Source organism: Sorex fumeus, unplaced genomic scaffold (assembly GCF_029834395.1).
Source record: "Sorex fumeus unplaced genomic scaffold, SorFum_2.1 ptg000047l, whole genome shotgun sequence".
Taxonomy (NCBI): domain Eukaryota; kingdom Metazoa; phylum Chordata; class Mammalia; order Eulipotyphla; family Soricidae; genus Sorex; species Sorex fumeus.
Window position 1 is genome coordinate 55,763,238 of NW_026606104.1, and position 19,771 is coordinate 55,783,008.

Below are 19,771 nucleotides of genomic sequence, written 5' to 3' on the forward strand. Positions count from 1 at the left end.
CACGTCCAGATGGGCCTCATGCATGAAAGAACTGGCAGAGGAACCCAATCATGCGGGTCCCGGGGCTGAGGTCTCCAAGCCTACTCGGATTGACCCTGGGCCTTCTCCACCCAGACCCCCCATCTTCCAGTAGGTAGACGTCACACCCACCAGCTGCCGACAGCGCCAGGTTGGTTCCATCAATGGCCAAGACACAGAGACTATAAAGCCCAGCTCCCGGGAAGCGCGCGGCCACATTTGCGGCCGCATGACATCTTATTATCTTTCCTTTGGAGAACCTGGCAGGCTACGAAAAGTATCCTGCCCACACGGCAGAGTCTAGCAAACTTCCCGTGTCATACTCAATATGCCAAATACCAGTAACAATGATGGGTCTCATCCTCCTAATCCTGAAAGAGCATTGAAATGGCTCTTTTAAAATCTCAGGGCTAGGTAGAAGGAGACGTTACTGGTGCCTGCTCGAGACAATCGACAAACAACAGGATGATCATGATCGTTTTTGAGTTTTATGAATGCTTATGTATCTTGGATATTAGCCCTTTATCTGATGTTTTATGTACAAATATTTTCTCCATTAAGTAGGGCATCTTTCACTTTTATCTTCTCATTAATTTTTCATTTAATTCTATTGGCAAATTTCTTTTGCCAAGCAAAATCATCTTAATTCAATGTAGTTTCAACTGCTTCTTATTTCTTTTTTTTTTTTTAGGGGGTTGGGGGAGAAGAGTTATCTTTGCAAATGGAGTCAAAATCCCTGAAGATACCTCAAGGTCCATATCCTCAACAGTTCCATTCATACTTTCTTATAAGTCTGTTTAAATACGTTATCTGTTCATTACTGATTATATTTTCCTGCCTCTTTACTTGACTGTATGTCAGACATAAAATTTTACCGACTGAGTGCTAAATATTTTTGCATTTCCTTCTTAAACTCTGTTTTAAAATTCGGTGAAGTTTCTCGGAAGCAGTTTCATCACTTTGAGTCATGCTTTTGTGATTTGTTAGGCTAGCTGGGAACAGAAAATTACAAAATTAAATTATTGGCTGTTATGAAGAAAAATCATCCCGAATATTCTACACAATGCCACATGAATTGTGAATTCTCAGTTCTAGTTGTTAAGATGAGTGAACTGGGGTTATTCCCCATTCAATATAAGAACTAGGCTCTATGGCTTTTAATTCTTCAGATGATTTCCTCCTTGCTGTGGTTTATTTTCTGGCATGAAGTTAACAATAGTGTTTTGATGAATACTTGGATGGAACTCTCTGTAGATCGCTGTGGTTTTCTTTCTGTGCATCTTTCTACTCTGGGGTACTGTGTCCTGCAGATTCTAGTTAGTAAGTTCTTCACAGTTTTCCATGATTTCCAAAATCATCTCCTCAAGTGGGAAATCTTCTGGGTTCAACCTGGGTTCCTCTTTCTTGGGCCAGGGGCTCAAAATTTCCTTAAGGCAGTGAGCTGAAATAACATAAGGGGGCTAATTCATCTGTTTCTCACCTCTCAGAACTCCCAGTGCTTATCTTCAAGAATATGTTAAAGACTAGTATATTTTGTCTTTTTTTGGTACTATTTCATGGGGGAGTTTTATTGTTTCAAATGAGCAGAAGTCCAACGTTTGTTTTTTCATTGAGAACACATATAAAATACAACTTTGGAGTGAAATATTGATGATTTAAAGAAATGAGCACTGAATACTAAAGTTAAGGAAATGTAGATAACTTCCTGATGTTTATCCCAGCTTAATACTCATATATGTAAGCAGATTTACTGTGTACTGATAGTACATGTCATTTGTACACTATGAGGGGCATGTAATTCTGTGAAGAAGCTGAATGACTACTTTTGATGAGATTTAAAAAAACTCCCAGTGGAACTTATCAGAAAAAATAGGTTTGTGAAAGGGTCTTGAATACAGACGTGTGAATACCTCTCTACTTTTAACAACTGCTTAAGGTCTTTAACGCTTTCCTATCTGTCTAGATTAAGAACCACAGTAACAATTAGCAGCTCTTTTCAGTAGCAGGATAAGCTCAAGGAGGGGACACCGAAGGAAAATGTGTTAACTTGAGATAGTTAGGGAGAATATCAGTTTTCAAAAAGAGGAACCAAATCAGACATCTTCACTTCCATTTTGCCATATAAATTAATTCTGAGGCCTTCAAGGGAGAAGGCCAAGGCCCCTAATTGTGGTTTGCTTGTCAGACAACCAGAAAAATATGACTTGCCTCACACCTATTAAAGATGGTGAGCATCATTTACCTGCTTGAAGCAATGCACAGGTGCTGGGACAGAACATGTTTCTTTTAGGTATTTGTCCCAAGTAAAATGACCTGTAAAGGAAACAGAAATTGCTATTACTGTCAATGTCCTACAAATATTTCCAGAATGTGATCTCCACTAAATATTAAGCCTCTGGGTCATTTTCATTCTGGTTTGGAGCAAAAGAAAACTTATTTTTCTCTTTCTGGATGCAAAGACAGGGAAGGGAAAGAATCAGGGTGACCTGAGAGGATGGATGTTAAAATCATGTTCTAAACATGACCTGGGTTGTGTTTCATGTTAGACCCTAGAGTGTCAAAAATGCTGGAGTTAGACATACTAGAGTCTTAAAGAAGTGTCCAGGCAGCTCATAGAAACAGAAGAGGTTGAAGGTGGCGGGAATATTTCTCCAGAAACAACCCAATTCCTGGAGAAGAGGCCCCTTACTGTCGTCATTCAGTATCTCTTAACATCTAGCATGGCAAACTCCGACCCCACCCACCTCAGCTCGCCAAGAAGGCTTATCTAGAGCTATGAAATGAAAGGACTTGAAGGCAAGAAACGCCAGTGTGAGTGATTTTATACTTGAATTCTCACTCCGCAAACTGGTTCTCTCTCACCTGTTCCAACTATTCTCCCATCACTGACACAGTTGCATTATTCTGAGGTGCAAAGAAACCTGGTAATTTAGTGCCAAAATAGGACCAGGGTAGTATATATATGATGACAGCAACTACTAATAAGTTGGGGAGGACCCTGAAGAGATAACCATGTTCTTTATTAAAGGTTATACCAGTGACCGGTCTTCCTCCAATACCCACCTAGAGGTGACCCCATGATGGAGCAGGGAAGGTCCCAGAGACTCTCACAAGCTAAAACACTGTAGCAAACCAGCATTTCTTGAAGTTTCCTCTGCAGTGGAGCAGCACAGAGCCCCTTTGGGCCATGTTAAAAGCACTAGATGCTGGGAATAAAAATGAGTCACTGAATAATGAAACTTAAATCACTCCAAAGATGACTCCCAAGACTTTATACTCTATTGACTTTATAGCTTCTATTTTAAAACCAGTCCCTTGCCCACCGTCCTTAACCAAGTCAAATAGATTTGGTGAGAAATCGTCATCAGATTTGAGCCAAGTCACAAACTGGCCAATGATCAATCATCTTTAATAGGCATTCCTTGGAAAAAAATAAAATAGGTATTTACCGAGGTCAACATTTATTTATTTTAATTATTTATTAAATAAGAGTGAGCGTTGTGAGATCAGATGGTAAGATACTTGCCTTGCACATGGCCAACCCCAGTTTGACGGTATGTGCTAGCTGCATATATATGGTCCCCAAGCACTGCCAGGAGTGAGCCCTGAGCACTACCAGGTGTGGCCCAACAACCCTGGTCCCCAAAATATTAGGTGTTGCAGAGGATGTGGGAAGAAGAATCTTTTTTAATACTGTTGATGAATAATGTGATATTGGTGCAGCTGTGATGGAAAGCTACTTAAGAGATTCCTTAAAAACTTAAAAGCTATTCCACATGATCCTGTTATCCTACCTATAGGTATTTACCTCAAAGTACAATGATTGAAGAGATACATGTATCCTCCCCATGATTACTGAAGCATTATTTACAATAGCCAGTAATTGTAAAATATTGAAGAGTTCATTAATTAATGAACATATAAAGAAGATACAGCATATATGCAACTGGAATACTACTCAGGCAAAGAAAAGATGTATCACAGTATTTGCAGCTTTAATGGACTCAGATGATATTATATCTAGTAAAATAACCAATGAAATGCAAAGACATTATGTATCATTAGCTGTGGTATATAAAGAAAACAGAGAAGAATTAAATAAAACAAAAATAAGCTTCTGGATTACAGTAGCCAACAGTGCTTACTACAAGTGAAGGGAAAAGACAGGGTAGGCAACTCAGAACACAAGAGATAATGGAATTATGTAGGATACAACTGGACTTTATCTCGTGAACTTCGTGTAGCATAATTTCATGTTAATTCTCAATAATGTACATCTGAAATTTATGTAATGGCAGAATGCAATACTACTTTAATATAAGTTAAAACATATTCCCATGAAGTTTTCATATAGATGATCAAAGAGTCTGACTGTTCCAAATTGAAAGCCAAGAGAACAATGATGAAGAAAGAAATTTTGATACATCCACATAGGATATTAAAATATGTGAAAAGTAAAACAAATTATTGATACAACATTAAAAATTGATCACAAATCAAAACTGATCACTAATCACTACACTGAATAATAATCACAGTGCATGCTGTGTTGTTACGTGTTATATAAGCAATTCTAGACAAAATTAAATATTCCTAGCTACATAGAAGAAATTCATTTATCTGGGGCTGGGCACGGAACAAATGTTGGGTAGAAAGGCAGCATGATGGAAATTTATGGTGTGCCGAAATGTTCTGTAACATAATTGTATCATTTACACAGCTGTACATTTCATAGTTATTATCAAGTTGTAAATATAACCTTCATAAACATAAAAGTGCATTAATTATCACTCATTCAGATGGTGAAAAATACACGTCTGCAGAAAAAATAATCAAAATATAGGCTTTCTGCTGAACCTTGAGTTTCAATGTATTCATAATAAAATTAAAAGATAAGACATTGAGGGGCTGGAGAGACAGTACAGTGGGTAAGGTGCTTGCCTTACATGCAGTGAGTGAGCCTGGGTTTGATCCCGGCACCCCGATAGTTCCTTCAAGCCACACCGGGAGTGATGCCTGAATACAGAGCCACAGAAGGAAGCCCTGAGCACCAATAGATGTGGCACCCCCCAAAAAATAACAATAATAGAAAATAACAATAATAAGATATGAAGGGGCTGGAGCGATAGCACAGCGGGTAGGGTGTTTGCCTTGCAAGCAGCTGACACAGCCACCCGAGTTCAATTCTTCCGCCCCTCTCAGAGAGCCTGGCAAGCTACCAAGAGTATCTCGCCCGCACGGCAAAGCATGGCAAGCTGCCCGTGATGTATTCGATATGCCAAACACAGTAATAAGTCTCACAATGTTACTGGGCCCGCTCGAACAAATCGATGAACAATGGGAGGATAGTGACAGTGACAAGATATAAAGGTGAGGAAATAAATCTTTAAGATAAGCTTAAGACAATCTGCAGCAATTTTAACATTAAAGCAATTAGACTATATAACTGAAAATTATTTATTTGATTTTGTACCACACTTGGAAATGTCCAGGGACTCTTCCTAGCTCTGTGCTCAGGGATCACATCTGGTGGTGCTAGGTTGCCAGCATGCAAGAGCCTTAATCCTTGTACTATGTCACCAGCCTTTCTGGCCAAAAGTTTTTATTAAAATTTAAAAGTTTGCTCCATCTGAGAGTCCTTCAGTAAAGGACTGAATACATACTATCTGCTGAGGGAAAAAGAAATGTCACAAAGTATTATTTCATCCTAACAAACGATGGATCAAGTACTAAAGTGTGAATTTAACTAAACTTAACTCATGAACTCTAGCACTTTGAATAGTACTGTCTAAAAGTCTGAAAAAACTCCTTGTGATGATATTTGAACAGGTGCTTTCATTGAGTGCGCTTTCTGGTAAATAAGACACAATGAATAAAAACACAGACATAAATAAACAGGGTAGTAAAGGCTAAGTGCTTGAAGGAAATAAAATAACATGATGAAATGGCAGCTGAGTGGAGACAGGACAGTTATCTCAGAGAGTGAAGATACAGTAGATGCCCTGTAGAGCAATCATTTCAGTAGAGATCTTACAAATGAGAAAAAAAAACAACAACAGCCACCTCATTTATATCACTGAGTGAATGCTTATGTTTTAGAAATTCGAATGCATACCACATGATAGTAACATTAACTAGGCAATAAGAACCTTGCCTTGAAGGGCCTGATCCTTTCATCCATCAACTCCAGCACCAGGAACATTTTGTTTCGTGTAATTCATGTAATTTGTGATGTGTATAAATTGCGTATAAATATTTAGTTGATCATTCCTCTTCATGAGGCATACCCTCAACCCCATTTTCTTAGAACTATCAATTGATTATTAACTGTCACTGTCATCCTGTTGTTCATCAATTTCCTCGAGCAGGCACCAGTAACGTCTCCTTCGTCCTAGCCCAGAGATTTTAAAAAGTGCCACATTCGAGGCTCTTTCAGGGTCAGGAGAATGAGATCCATCATTGTTACTGGTTTTTGGCATATGGAATACGCCATGGGGAGTTTGCCAGACTCTGTAGTGTGGGCAGGATACTTTTGGTAGCCTGCCAGGTTATCCAGAGTAAGAACTAGATAACAAGATGTCACGCGGCTGCAAATGCAGCCACACACTTCCGGGAGCTGGTTTTATAGTCTCTGGATCTTGGCTGTTGATGGGATTGCACGGCGCCAGGGGCAGTTGGTGGGTGTAAGCCTACATACTGGAAGATGGGGGATCTGGGTGGAGGAGGCCCAGTCCTGATCAGAGCAGGCTTGGAGATGATCTACACCCTGGGTCCTGAACACCTGGGTTCCTCTGCCGGTTCCTTCAAGTGTGAGGCTCATCCGAATGTGTGAAGAGTGGTCTTAAGCATGGCTGTGGCTGGAACTGGAGGTCTTCAGCTGCAGGGGCTCTGCTCAGGGTGAGGAGGGAAACTCAATCAACCCTCCTCCGAGGGGCCCCAGTGAGGACAGCCAGGTGCGGAGGCAGGAGACTCTGCACTGTTCTCTTCCGAGAGCTGGGTTTTATAGTCTCTGGGTCTTGGCCGTTGATGGGATTAATGACGCCAGGGGGAAGCTGGTAGGTGGTGCGCATCCCGCACCCCTAGCAGAGCCCCAGCATGTAGGCTTACACCCATCAACTTCCAGCCACAGCCATGCTTAAGACCACTTTCCACATGTTCGGACGAGCCTCACGCTTGAAGGAACCAGCAGAAGTATATTCAACATTAAAAAAAGTTACTATACAAATGTCCAGGGGCTGGAAAAATAGCACACCGGGTAGGGTGTTTGCCTTGCACACAACTGACCCGGGTTGATTCCCAGCATCCCATATTGTCCCCCAAGCACCACCAGGAGTAATTCCTGAGTGCAAAGCCAGGAATAATCCCTGTGCATTGCCGGGTGTGACCCCCCCCAAAAAAATTTTGGTGGTGTGCCTGCTAAAGAAGCAGGCAAGGGTTGGGGGGTGGGGAGTTTGGGAGAAATTCTGGGGATCCTGGTGCTGGGAAATGTACACTGATGGAGGGGTGGGTGTTGGAATACTGTATGGCTGAAATTCAATCATATATGGCTTTGTATGATCTAAAAAATTAATGAATGAATAAATAAAAGGGAAAAAAGAATGTCCATGGCCAAGTTTATGAGATACACAGTAGTTTGTTCTCAAAACACTGTCCAAGGCTTCTCATAATAACTTGACAGAGATGATCTAAAGATACATCAAACCACAAAAGGAATTTATGAAAACAAGTAACGGGAATAGAATTATATTGTGTTGAAGTCATATAACACTAAAGGTTCAGGGTCACCCTACACTAATATTTGGCACTTGGCTTAGATAAGATATCCCGACTCCAGAAATGAAACAACAGAAACTCACACTTAACTACACTCTCTTCATCACGTCTCACTTGCCTTTCACCTTCAAAACAGCAAAATGTTACAAGCTATATTTTAGGAGGAAGTGCACAGAAAATGCATCACATTCTGTTTATCCTGACACCTCCTTCTCTGTCATCAGACCTTTATCCAAATTCAAGAAATAAACTCCAAACCCTGTCTTCTAACTGTACCCTCCACTGCACTCCAGGGCTGAAACAAAGCTTTCCCTTCTGCAAAAACCAAAGTGAAAGTGTTTGGCTTTCTGATGAACTGGTCCTTGTTTAAACTGTCCTTTTGAACACGCCAAGAGAAAAATCTAGCTTAAAGCAAAGAGTTCAAACGTTCAAAGAGAAGTTCAGCTTCCAGCATTTAAATCATCTAGTTTATGAATTTAAAAATACATACTTGGACCAGGCATATGGTTCAGTGTGCGAGCAGCATATACTTCACACGTATAAAGGCCTGGATTCAATTCTTGGCACCATAAAGCAAATAAAATATACATGGAAAAGTAATTGATGTAATAGGAAAACTCTTTCATTAAATGACTCATAACAGAGGTGTGGGTGAAAAGACAGTTTTAACTGTGATATTGCTTCAGTAGCTTTTTTATGTATTTCTTTTCTTTTTTGGTTTGGGGTTACACCTGGCGATGCTCAGTGCTTACTACTGATGGGCTCAGGGAACTGAACCCTGGTTGGCCACGTACAAGGCAAGTGCCCTACTTACTTTACTACTGCGCTGGTTCCCATATTTCCTCTAAAAAACAAAAAGATGAAAAGGAAAAGTTATTTGTAATTTTTGTTGTTGTTGTTTTTTGGTTTGGGAGCACACCCAGCGATCCTTAAGGGTTACTCCTGGCTCTGCATTCAGGAATTACTCCTGGAAGTGCTTAGAGACCATGCAGGATGCCAGGAATTAAACAAAGGTTGCCGTGTACAAGGCAGGCACCCTACCCATTGCACTATTACTTCAGGTCCCGTAATATTTTTACTTAATGGAAATAAAGCATATAGATCAAGTCCTTTGCCCTCACCCCCGAACTATACGTAATTCTGACATAGAATTCCAAGCAACAGAGAAAGGAGAGAAAGAACACCAGAACTCTACAGGTCTTTGGAGGGTCCAGGAGGGTATTATGAAATGAGAAAGATTTGGAGTGAAAGACATAGAGACTCACAAACTAGAAACCTCAGAGTTTCCTAAAACAAAGTCCTGACTTTCTTAGTTCCATGTTTTGGCTCAGGTTATTCCTACTCAAAGACTGGGCTTAATAAAAATTTTACTTTTCTATACTTTTCCTGAATCCCCAGAAAAATATTTTCTTATTCTTTGGGGAAATTTTTTTATATTTCATTCTGCTGACTCCTTTTTTTCTCCCCGACTCATCACATCAGATGCTCATAAATATTTATGCAAGCTCCATACTACTATAATTATCTTTGTGAGCTCTTTGCATAATAAGAAAATAAACAGATAAAAGTTATCTTCACTATTTAATAGTAAATATCTTCACTATTAAACACAATCCCTGACACTTAATGGAGGCTCAATAAAAATTTTTCAGTTAATGCAAAGAAGCAGTAAGCAAGCAATAGTTTTTTATGGGCTAGTAAACCCAAACCTGGGATATTAATTTTAATTATGGGAGATTTACTTTGAGGTGGATAATACCAACTAAAGAGTGCCCTTAGTGGTTGAAAGACACAAAGCTATATTATTTGAAGACCTGTTACAGGAACAATGAAAATTTCATATGAATAAAAAGCCAAGTCTCAAAATTGTTTCCTCTTCCCTCCATTTAAATGATATTTGTAGTATCAGAGCATTGTGCTGGGTGATAAAGATACCAGCATGATGAAAATACCGAGAGCTTCTTTCTCTTGAGGGTCGTGCTAAAGAGCCAACCATAATAAACTGTGACAAGTGCTAGTTTGAAGATGGAGAGTGTTGTAGGAACAACAGATCGTTGTAAAAGAATTATCCTCTCAACTTCTATGTTAAGTGTAAAAGGACAAGAGGGAGTTAGCCAAAGAGAAAGGAAGTTCTCTTTTGTGCCATTTTGTTTCTGACAGAGGGGGGAAAAGCATGCATAAAGACCCGAAACAAGAAAAATAAATTCTAAAAACAGAACTTTTTTGTGTAGCAACTGGGTGGCATTTAAAGAAACAGTAGTTTAGCAACCCAAATATCCAATGATAGGCACTTGGGTAAAGAAGTCGTGTAGATACACATTGGGATATGATGCAGTTGTAAGAAAAGGTGAATTATTGTTTGCTGCAACTTGAATAGAACTGGAGGGTATATTGTTAAGCGACATAAGTCAGAGGGAGGGCAAATACCTGATGATCTCACTTTTCTATTGTATGCAGTGCAACAAGACAAGGGAATGCAAGACACAGCCTGATGGCTACCTTTGGCCTTGTATTATACAGCCAAGAATGCCAAGTAAGTTGGGATATAGGAGGAGGGGAAATGGTGGACTGGAGGTAGCATGGCTAAGGGTCTTGGATGTTTTGGTGGTGGACAGATGAGACAACTGTATATCAAGAGCATACAAGTCAATACTCTTGCAAACATGTAACCAAAATATAATAATAATAATAATAATAATAATAATAATAATAATAAAAGAAGGAGGAAGGAGGAGGGAGGAGGAGGAGGAAGAAGAGGAGGGGGGAGGAAGAGGAAGAGGAAGAGGAAGAAGAGGAGGAGGAGGAGGAAGAAGAAGAAGAAGAAGAAGAAGGAGGAGGAGGAGGAGGAGGAGGAGGAGGAGGAGGAGGAGCATCAGCAGCAGAAGAAGAAACAGAAGAAGCAGAAGCAGAAGAAGATGAGTTTGATAAGGGGAAAGGGTGGGAGGGGATTTTGGCACAATTATGGAAGAACACATAACTGGTGGTGGGTAAGAGTTGAAACACTATACTCCTGAAACTCCACTATCAACAGTATTATAAATAACAGTACCCAAATAAAAAATTAAAGAAAAAGAAACTGTAGTTTAGAGATGTTGGGTAAAGTCAGAGTTATGGTATCAGAGAGCTTCATTCTGATGAGAAGAGAAAACACAGAGGGGTGTGTGGGATCAGTCATCTGTCTCTGGTAGGAAGAATGGATTTGAAGAGGACAAAGTCAGGTTCAGCAAGAACAGTTGGGAAGTTGTTCTGAAAATGTAGGAGTGCAAAAATGATGATGTGAACTAGGAAAGTCATTGAGTGCCAATAAGAAGATAGCCCCTAATTCTAATAAATAACTAAATATCAGTGAGTGAAAAACTGGATAAAATTTTTTTATCCAACCCTATATTGCCCTGAAATGAGATGATTAATAAAAATTACAAACTTTTTTCACTCCCCAAAATATCTAAAGGGGACTCTATAGAAGAGTCTCTGTTTTAGTTTTTGCCAAATCCAGTGGTGCTCAGGGATCACTCCTGTCAGTGTTCAGGGAACACTCCTGGAAAGGGTTGGGGGACCATAGGAGGTGCTGGAGATCAAACTGTGTTCAGATGCATGCAAGACAAGGGTCTTAACCTCTCTCTGGCTCATAAAGATTATACTGTAAACCAATGTACACTGATTAAAAAAAAAAAGAACAACTACTTGAGGGAAAGGGGGTGGAGCAAAGAATCCCTAATTAGATGACCTTACATTAATTTTAAAAAGTTTAATATTACAGGTTACTGAAGAATCTTATGAGCTGCTTTCTAAGCAGTAAAGGTTTAAATACTTATTGAAGTATAAAATATCATTTAAAATTATATACAGACTAAGACTAGACGATAATAGAAAATGTAATATTCTTAACACATCACAATAGTAACACATAATATTGGTACAATATAACATGATAGAGTCACAGTGAGTAGATTGGCAGAATCTTGCAAAATGGAAATTATTCAGGCATATATATAAAATGTTCATAAGTAACCTGGTTAAAATTGTAATACACACACAAGTGAAGTGGCTGTAAGTTTTCATCAATTTGAGCAGTTGAGGAAGACTTTTCTAAGAAATTAAAAACCGTTGACTTTTGAAATTCTGGGCCAACTCCAATTATTTTTAAGACTTTTTTCAAACTCTAAAATCCTAAAAATCTACCAAATATTTTATTTAGAGACCCTCTAATGGGTAAGATTGAATTTGCAGGTTGACTTACTAGAGAATATGCCTGGTTTTGCAGCCTTGCTAGTACCCTCAGTAAATACACATACACACACTTTCAAATTTTAACTTACTTAGGTATGCTGTTAAATTCAGTATCTACTTTTCACAATTTCCATTCAACAAAACATGCCATTCATCATATCTTAAATTGTCACTGAACTGTTACTATTATTCACATTAGCAACAAAATTAAAAAGAGTATCACAAAGCAACTTTCATTTGTCTGTACTATATTCTGGCACACTATGTTCTGTATTTCCCCTGTTCATCATAACATGTAGAATAGTTTTTCATAATTTTTATTTTTATATATTTTTTGGCTCACACCCTGCAATGCTCAGGAATTACTCCTGCTGGGGCTTGGGGGACCATATGGGATGCCAGGGATCGAACCTGGGTCAGCCACGTGCAAGCTAAAGCCCTACCTGTTGTACTATCGCTCTGACCCATTCATCATTTATAAAGGTGAGGAAATAGACCTTGAGTGGTTCAGTATTTTTCCTGAAATCAAAAGACTGATGAGTGGGGAACTTGAAGTTGAACCAAGGCCTGCCTGATTCTTATGTCCATGTATTCTCTATCATATACCAGTGCCTCAGGAAACTACAGCAAAGTTTTAAGGAACAGTAAAAAGTGGCTTCCGTTTCTTCATTTCATTCATTCTTCAGCTTATAGTTGTATAAATCTTTACTTCAAAGAATGTGACAAGACTTGACTTAAAATCTGACAGTCGTTGAATAGAATCAGAAAATCATAATGATCCGCCAAAGTTGAAAAGTATTTGCATTCTTTGATTAGCCCATGTAGTCTTCTTAAGATTTTGAAATAGGCAGAATGATTATTTCCAGAATAATTATTTTCAGAAATCAGGAAACTAAGGATCAGAATCATATAATTACTAAGCAAATGACTTAGTTTTCAGAGTAACCAGGAATTCTCACTCATCTGTGCCTGCTTTGTCAGCAGACAAGGAAATCAGCATGTTATGATTTCAGCTGATTTCATTGTGACAATGACAACAACAGAGCTGAACACAAGAGATTTCAGTAACAAAATTATAAAAATACCTGAATAGAAACTAATAAAGGTATCAGAGTATCAGTATTAATATTAACAGGTAGAACTTTAAATGACTCTAAGACTGAAAACCAAGTGCAGGATTAATTTGATATGTGCTATTTAAAATTTTAATACTTAATTAGTTACAATTAGAAAATCTTTATGTTTAATTTTCGTTCACTATAGCTCGTGAATAATTTATTTTGGGAAATTTCATGAGTTAAGAAATTACTTCCGGCTTAGTTTAGTTCTCTTTTTCCTTGTACTCTATGTAATTAGTCCTTTTTCCTTTTACGTTTCTTGTCCATGGCTTCCTGACAGAGAGGATGTGTCATGACAGTTAAAATGAATTATATGAGTTCAAAGATATAAAAGACCACTGTATTCACTAATTCACCAGACACTGATACATGAAATTATTTCCATAGTTAAGTCTAATTCCCTTGGAAATTCCCCATTATTTAACAGAAACACAAGAAAAATATCTTACCTAGCTCCAGGATGTCAGTAGCTTCTATCAAAGACAAAAAGGTTACAGCATAAGTCATTGTGACAAATTAAAATGATACAAAAGTAAATTTTGGAGACATACAAGGATTTGAGAGTTTGTTATGAATAGTTGGTAGGAATCCATCATCCAATTCTACCTTATTCTCAAGTCTAAAATCTTAAATTCTAAAATTCATGTAAGTCCAGAAATATTGATTTAAATACATGAGATAAAGAAACCATGGATAACAAATGACAGAAGACCACAGAACTAGTCTACAGAAGTGAACTTAACATGGTGGATGGGGCAATGAGTGGACTGAGGACAAGAGTGGAAAGTGTGATGCTGGACCATTGGATGCATGAACCCAATGAACTAACAGCACTGAAAACCACACTGTCTAAAAATACATAACAACAAAACTGTGCTTATAAGGTTATGAAGCTAATCGGAATTATCTATGTTCAGAATCTAAGCTCCCTAAATTCTATTCAAATAAAGCTTTTGACAGATACTTCTATTACTCTATAACGTTTCCTTTTATTTCTTGAGTTCTTTTGCTTCTTTCAAGTTCTTGATATCTACCCCAGCCTTCAAGAATAAGACTTGTGGGAAGAAATGTCAAATAAAAAAATGTCCATGGTAATTATAGTCTTTTTCTTACCTTGATATTGGGATGCAGACTCTGACAGGTCACCATATTTGTGTTTTCTAACATCATTCCAGTTTAGTACTGAGGAAAGAGAGAAGACAGTCAGGTGGAAAGGAACTATAGGCATTCAGTAGTTGTTGTTTTTATCATTTTTTTGTTTTGGTTTGAAGGCCATTCTCAAGCAGTGCTCAGATGCTACTCCTTACTCTCAGGAGACCTAAAATGCCAGGGGCAGAACCCAGGCCTCCCTCATGCAAAGTATGTACTTACCCCATTGGGCTACCACTCTCAGTCTTGAAAATATCTCAAATTTACAAGTATGTTTAAATATATTATTACAAAATAATTCATTCCTAAGATTCTATTTCAAGTACTAATTCACAATAAATAAAAATGTTTTATTAAAATAAACTTTTTATAATATAGCATAATGATAAAATATGGGGGACACCCGAATGTACGAAACAAAAGGCTGAGATATTATAATCAATTGACAAAGTATTTTGCAACTGCTAAATTGTTAGAATGGCTAAACAACAAAATGGGAAAATGTACAAGCTATGATGTTATCTGGTAAAGTATAATATCAAAACTATACTCATGGAATAAACACAGTCTTGTAATTTTATTTATTATTGTTATTTTGGGGGCTGGAGCGATAGCACAGCGGTAGGGCGTTTGCCTTGCACGCAGCCAACATGGCCGACCCGAGTTCGATTCCTCCGCCCCTCTCGGAGAGCCCGGCAAGCTACCGAGAGTATTCGATATGCCAGACACAGTAACAACAAAGTCTCCAATGGAGACGTTACTGGGCCCGCTCGAGCAAATCGACGATCAACGGGAGGGCCTTTACCTTACCTTTACCTATTGTTATTTTGTGTTTTGGGTCACACCCAGGAAGCTAAGGAATCGCTCCTGCTCTGCACTCTACTCCTTGTGGTGCTTGAGGGACATATGGGATGCTGGGGATTGGACCCAGGTCGGCCGTGTGTAAGGCAAACACCGTACCCACTGTACTATCACTCCAGTCCCAGTAATTTTAAAATAAAGATCATTCCTGTTGAGGGCTAAAATGTGTGCCTCCCTACTTTACTCAATTCAGCTTGAAGTTCTCACTTCCAGTAGCCCTGAATGTGACAGTTTTCGAAGAAAGGGTCATAAAGAACAATTAAGTTATAATGAGTTAGAACTTTATATAAGTTATAAGGTCACTAGGGTGGGTCCTAATTCAACATGATTCAATATCCCTTACAAGAGGAGGAAGTCTGGAGGCAACTGCAGAGGAAAGGTGATGTGAAAACACATCGTATGTGGAGAAGAGAGACTGTATAGGCCAGGGTGGGAAAGCGATGACAGACAAAATACAGAATGATAACCCTTGAATTCATAATGAATTTTCACACTTCTATAATTAGAGTGTATTCTTAAAGTTAAATATACAAAATATGTTTCATTTCTATACAAGTTTGAAATTCATAATACTTAAGCAAGGATGAGCTACCAGAATAAATATAATTGATTTAGGGAAGCCACAATAAATGGAAACCATGCTGTAACATAATTAATAATATAATATAAAAATCAATTGATGAAATTAAGAAAAAAACTTCTAGTAAAGAGAAAAGATGGATGTCAGACTTAAAAGCAAAGCAAAATAAACAAAATGACTAATAAACTTAATTGGGCATTAAGGGATCACATAAGGTTCAACTTAAGATGAAACAATGGAACTTAGAAGAAACACTTGAAAATCCAAGCACAGATAAGTAGAAATTGGAAATCAGGATCCAGGAATGAAAGGAAATAAAAATTCAGTTGAAAAACCTTAATTTTCAGCTTCACTATAAATTTCTCAGGTAACTCACTAGGTAACTGACCATTTATAAATCTCCAAATGAAGAGACTACAGCATCTGATAGAACTCTACACATTAAAAAATACCTGGTTACCTATAATTTTTCAAATTATTCTAAAAATAATGATTATGTTTCATACTATGTTGATATATAGCGACTATTTTTTATAAATGTGTTCACAATAATTTATTACAGTAAATATTTCAACAACAATCCCACCACCATTACACTTTCTCACCACCATATTTCGAATTTTCCAATCCCCCTCCCAGCCTGCCCCCAAAGCAGGCCCTAAATAATTTTGTATTGCTTGTTATGAATTAATCCACTAAAAATCCACTTAAAAGGTTTCCTTAGAGGAAAATGTGTGAAGATTGTTGTATTTCAACCTAGAGCCATCAAGCCCTTGCATAAGATATTACTATTGTTAAAGGTTGGGCCTTGCGTGCTAATATATATGTTTATATACATATACGTATGTATATTTTAAAATCAAGACTGTTTTCCTTCTACGTGGTGTGATGTGGTACTTTTGGTACATCAGGAGTATAGAGCGTGAGATGTCATGTGGCCGCATTTGTGGCTGCGTGCTCCAGGAAATCTAAAATTTTAAATAGGGTGATATAGCTGCAGTTAATTTTTTAAGTGGATGGTGACTTTTGGGTCTGGAGGCATCTGAGTAGCTTGTTGCTCTTTTCTGAGATTCATTTGTGAATCTCTTCATTATGGCCATTAGTGAGCTTATATGGCACCAGAGGTAGCTTGTGGGCATGATTGCCAGGGTCCTGGAAGCACAGGGAGATGGAGCAAGGTTGCCCATTCCTGCCTCCACGAGAGCCAGGAGAATTCGGTCGCAAGTCCTGCATACCTGGTTTTTTCAGCAGATTCACCCACGGATGAGGCTCACTGAGCCTGTGGAAATCAGCCATGAGCATGGCTGCAGTTGAGCTCTAGAGGTTTTCGGCTGCTGGGGCTGTTGGAGTTGGAGGAGAGTGTCACCTGACCCCTCCCAGATGCCCCCCATGAGACAGCCTGCCGCAGGGTCCAGAGGTATCTCTGCAGCTTGTTGCTCTCTTCCAAGATTTATTTGTGAGTCTCTGGATCATGACTCTTAATGAGCTTATATGGAGCCAGAGGCAGTTCATGGGCATAACTGCCAGGCTCCTGGAAGCACAGGAAGATGGGGAGAGATTGCCTATTCCCAACTCCATGGGTCTGGAGATTTCATATAGGGACTATTTTAGTTTATTTTTTGGCTTTTTGGGTCACACCCGGCAAAGCACAGGGGTTACTCCTGGCTTTGCACTCAGAAATTACTCCTGGCAGTGCTCGGGGGACCATATGGAATGCTGGAACCCGGATTGGCCACATGCAAAGCAAACACCCTACCCGCTGTACTATTGCTCCAGTCCCTAGGGACTATGCCAAACACAGTAACAAGTCTCACAATGAAGACATTACTGGGCCCTCTTGAACAAATCCATTTTAAAATAACTAGTTTTATTTTGTTTCATTTACCCATAAAGTTTTGTATCTTATTCAACTGTAACAAATCTGGAGTCTGAGTTTTTATTTATTTTTATTGAAGTGTCTTAGTTTACAATAGCATTAAAGTCATTACTTTGTAAAACACTACATCAATTTCTCCACCAGTGTTTCAAGATCCCTCCATCATTATTCTACTCTTCCTTTCCCCTCCTCCTATCCTCCATCCTTTAGTTTCTGGTTCTACTGATTATGTCTGAGGATTTGCTTCCACTAGTGATTGCCAATCCATTTCTTTGTATTCCACATGTGAGCAAGATCATCTGGTATTTATCCTTTACTTTATGATTCAATTCACTTATCATGACACCCTCCAATTCCATTCAAATTGCAGCAAACCAAAAATTTCCATCTTTTCTCATAGTTGAATGACAATCTATTGTGTGTGTGACAATTTCTTGACCCACTCACCTGAAAATAGATTTTTACTGTCTGTTCACCCTTACGTTATAAAACCAACATTTACCCAGATTTTGTCTGTTCTTTCTCTAAAATGACCATCTCTTCTCTTCAATAGCCTCTCCTCCTGTTCTGGGTTTAAGGTTTAATTATTATTGAAGATGCCTCTAGATTCTGCCTATGTTTTCCTCAATATGGCTTATTGACTCAAGTATGATCTCATGATCTTTAGTCCATTTTGAATTTACTCTGTGAACCGTCTGACATAGGGGTCTACATTCATATTATTATGTGGCTGACCAGTTTTCTGGGCACCATTTGTTGAACGCCTTGGTACACTTCATTTCATACTCTTAACTCCTTTGTTGAAGATTAGCTTCATACACACTTAAGGAAATGTCTCTGGGATCTCAATTTTGTTCCATTGGTCTGAGAGTCGACTTTACTCCAGTATCAAACTGCTTTTATTACTACGGCTTAAAACTATACTTTGACATTGGGGAAAAAGAAGCCTTCCACCTTCTTGTTTTCTAGGATTCTTTTGGCCACTCAGAAGGTTTAATTACTCCATCTAAATTTTCACAGCATTTAGTCTATCACTGTATCACTGTCATCCCGTTATTCATTGATTTGCTCGAGCAGGCACCAGTAAGTCTGCATTCACCCTAACCCTGAGATTTTAGCAGCCTCTCCTTAAGAATACGTCCCAACAATGCCACATTGGAGGCTCTTTCAGAGTCAGGAGAATGAGACACACCACTGTTACTGTGTTTGACATATCAAATATGCCATGGGAGCTTGCTAGGCTCTGCCTAGTCTGTCTATATCTATATCTATATCTATATCTATATCTATATCTATATCTATATCTATATCTATATTTGTGTTACACCCGGCAACACTCAGGGATTACTCCTGGCTCATGCACTCAGGAATTACTCCTGGAGGTGCTCAGGGGACCAACTGGGATGCTGGGAATAGAACCTGGGTCGGCCGCATGCAAGGCAAACACCCTACCTACTGTGCTATCACTCCAGCCCAGTCTATATTTCTAAGGAATGTCATGAGTACTTTTATATGAACTACATTGAATCGATATATTGCTTTGAGTAGAATTGTCACTTTGACAACTCTAATCCTTCCAATCTATAAACAGGGGATATTGCCTTTTCCTTGAGTTTTCTTTTGGTGTTAGTTTTTAACTATAACTGGATGTATTCAGGGCTTAATCCTGGCTTTGCACTCAGAAATTATTCCTGGCAGGGCTTGGGGATGGGGGGACCATATCTGGTGTTGAGGATAAAACCCAGGTCAGCTGTATTCAAGGCAAGCACCCTATCCACTTACCATCTCTCTAGCCTGTGTCTTCTTTTTTGATCTTTAGTAGTGATTTATTTAATTTTCTTCATATAAGTCACTTGTTTTGTTAGGCTGATTCCCAGTTACTTGATTTTTTTGAGGTGCAACTATGAAAAGAACTTTAAAAAAGTTCTCTATTTCATTGTTTGCACATAAGAATACCATCAACTTCTATGTTGAATTTTTAGCCTGCCAAATTACTATAAAGGTTTACTGTTTCTAGGAGTTTTTATATCCTATAAATCTTTAGGATTTTATAAGTATAGTATCATGTCATCTGCAGATAGTGAAAGTTCTACTTCTTTTCTAATCTGGAGGCCCTTAATATCTTTTTCTTGCCTAAGTGCTATGTTCAAGACTTCCAATGCTATA

General features: G+C 38.6%; 1 protein-coding gene across 1 annotated transcript in view; it reads right to left on the minus strand.

The window, feature by feature from the left end:
- Positions 1–19,771, minus strand: part of SCMH1 (Scm polycomb group protein homolog 1) — a 170,052-nt gene that overhangs the window by 119,727 nt on the left and 30,554 nt on the right. Inside the window, exons 2-4 of the mRNA XM_056123374.1 lie at positions 14,253–14,321; positions 13,589–13,612; positions 2,261–2,331 (exon numbers count right to left, since the gene is read on the minus strand). Of these exons, the coding sequence (XP_055979349.1) occupies positions 2,261–2,331; positions 13,589–13,612; positions 14,253–14,321 (164 nt within the window). The remainder of the gene's footprint in view (positions 1–2,260; positions 2,332–13,588; positions 13,613–14,252; positions 14,322–19,771) is intronic.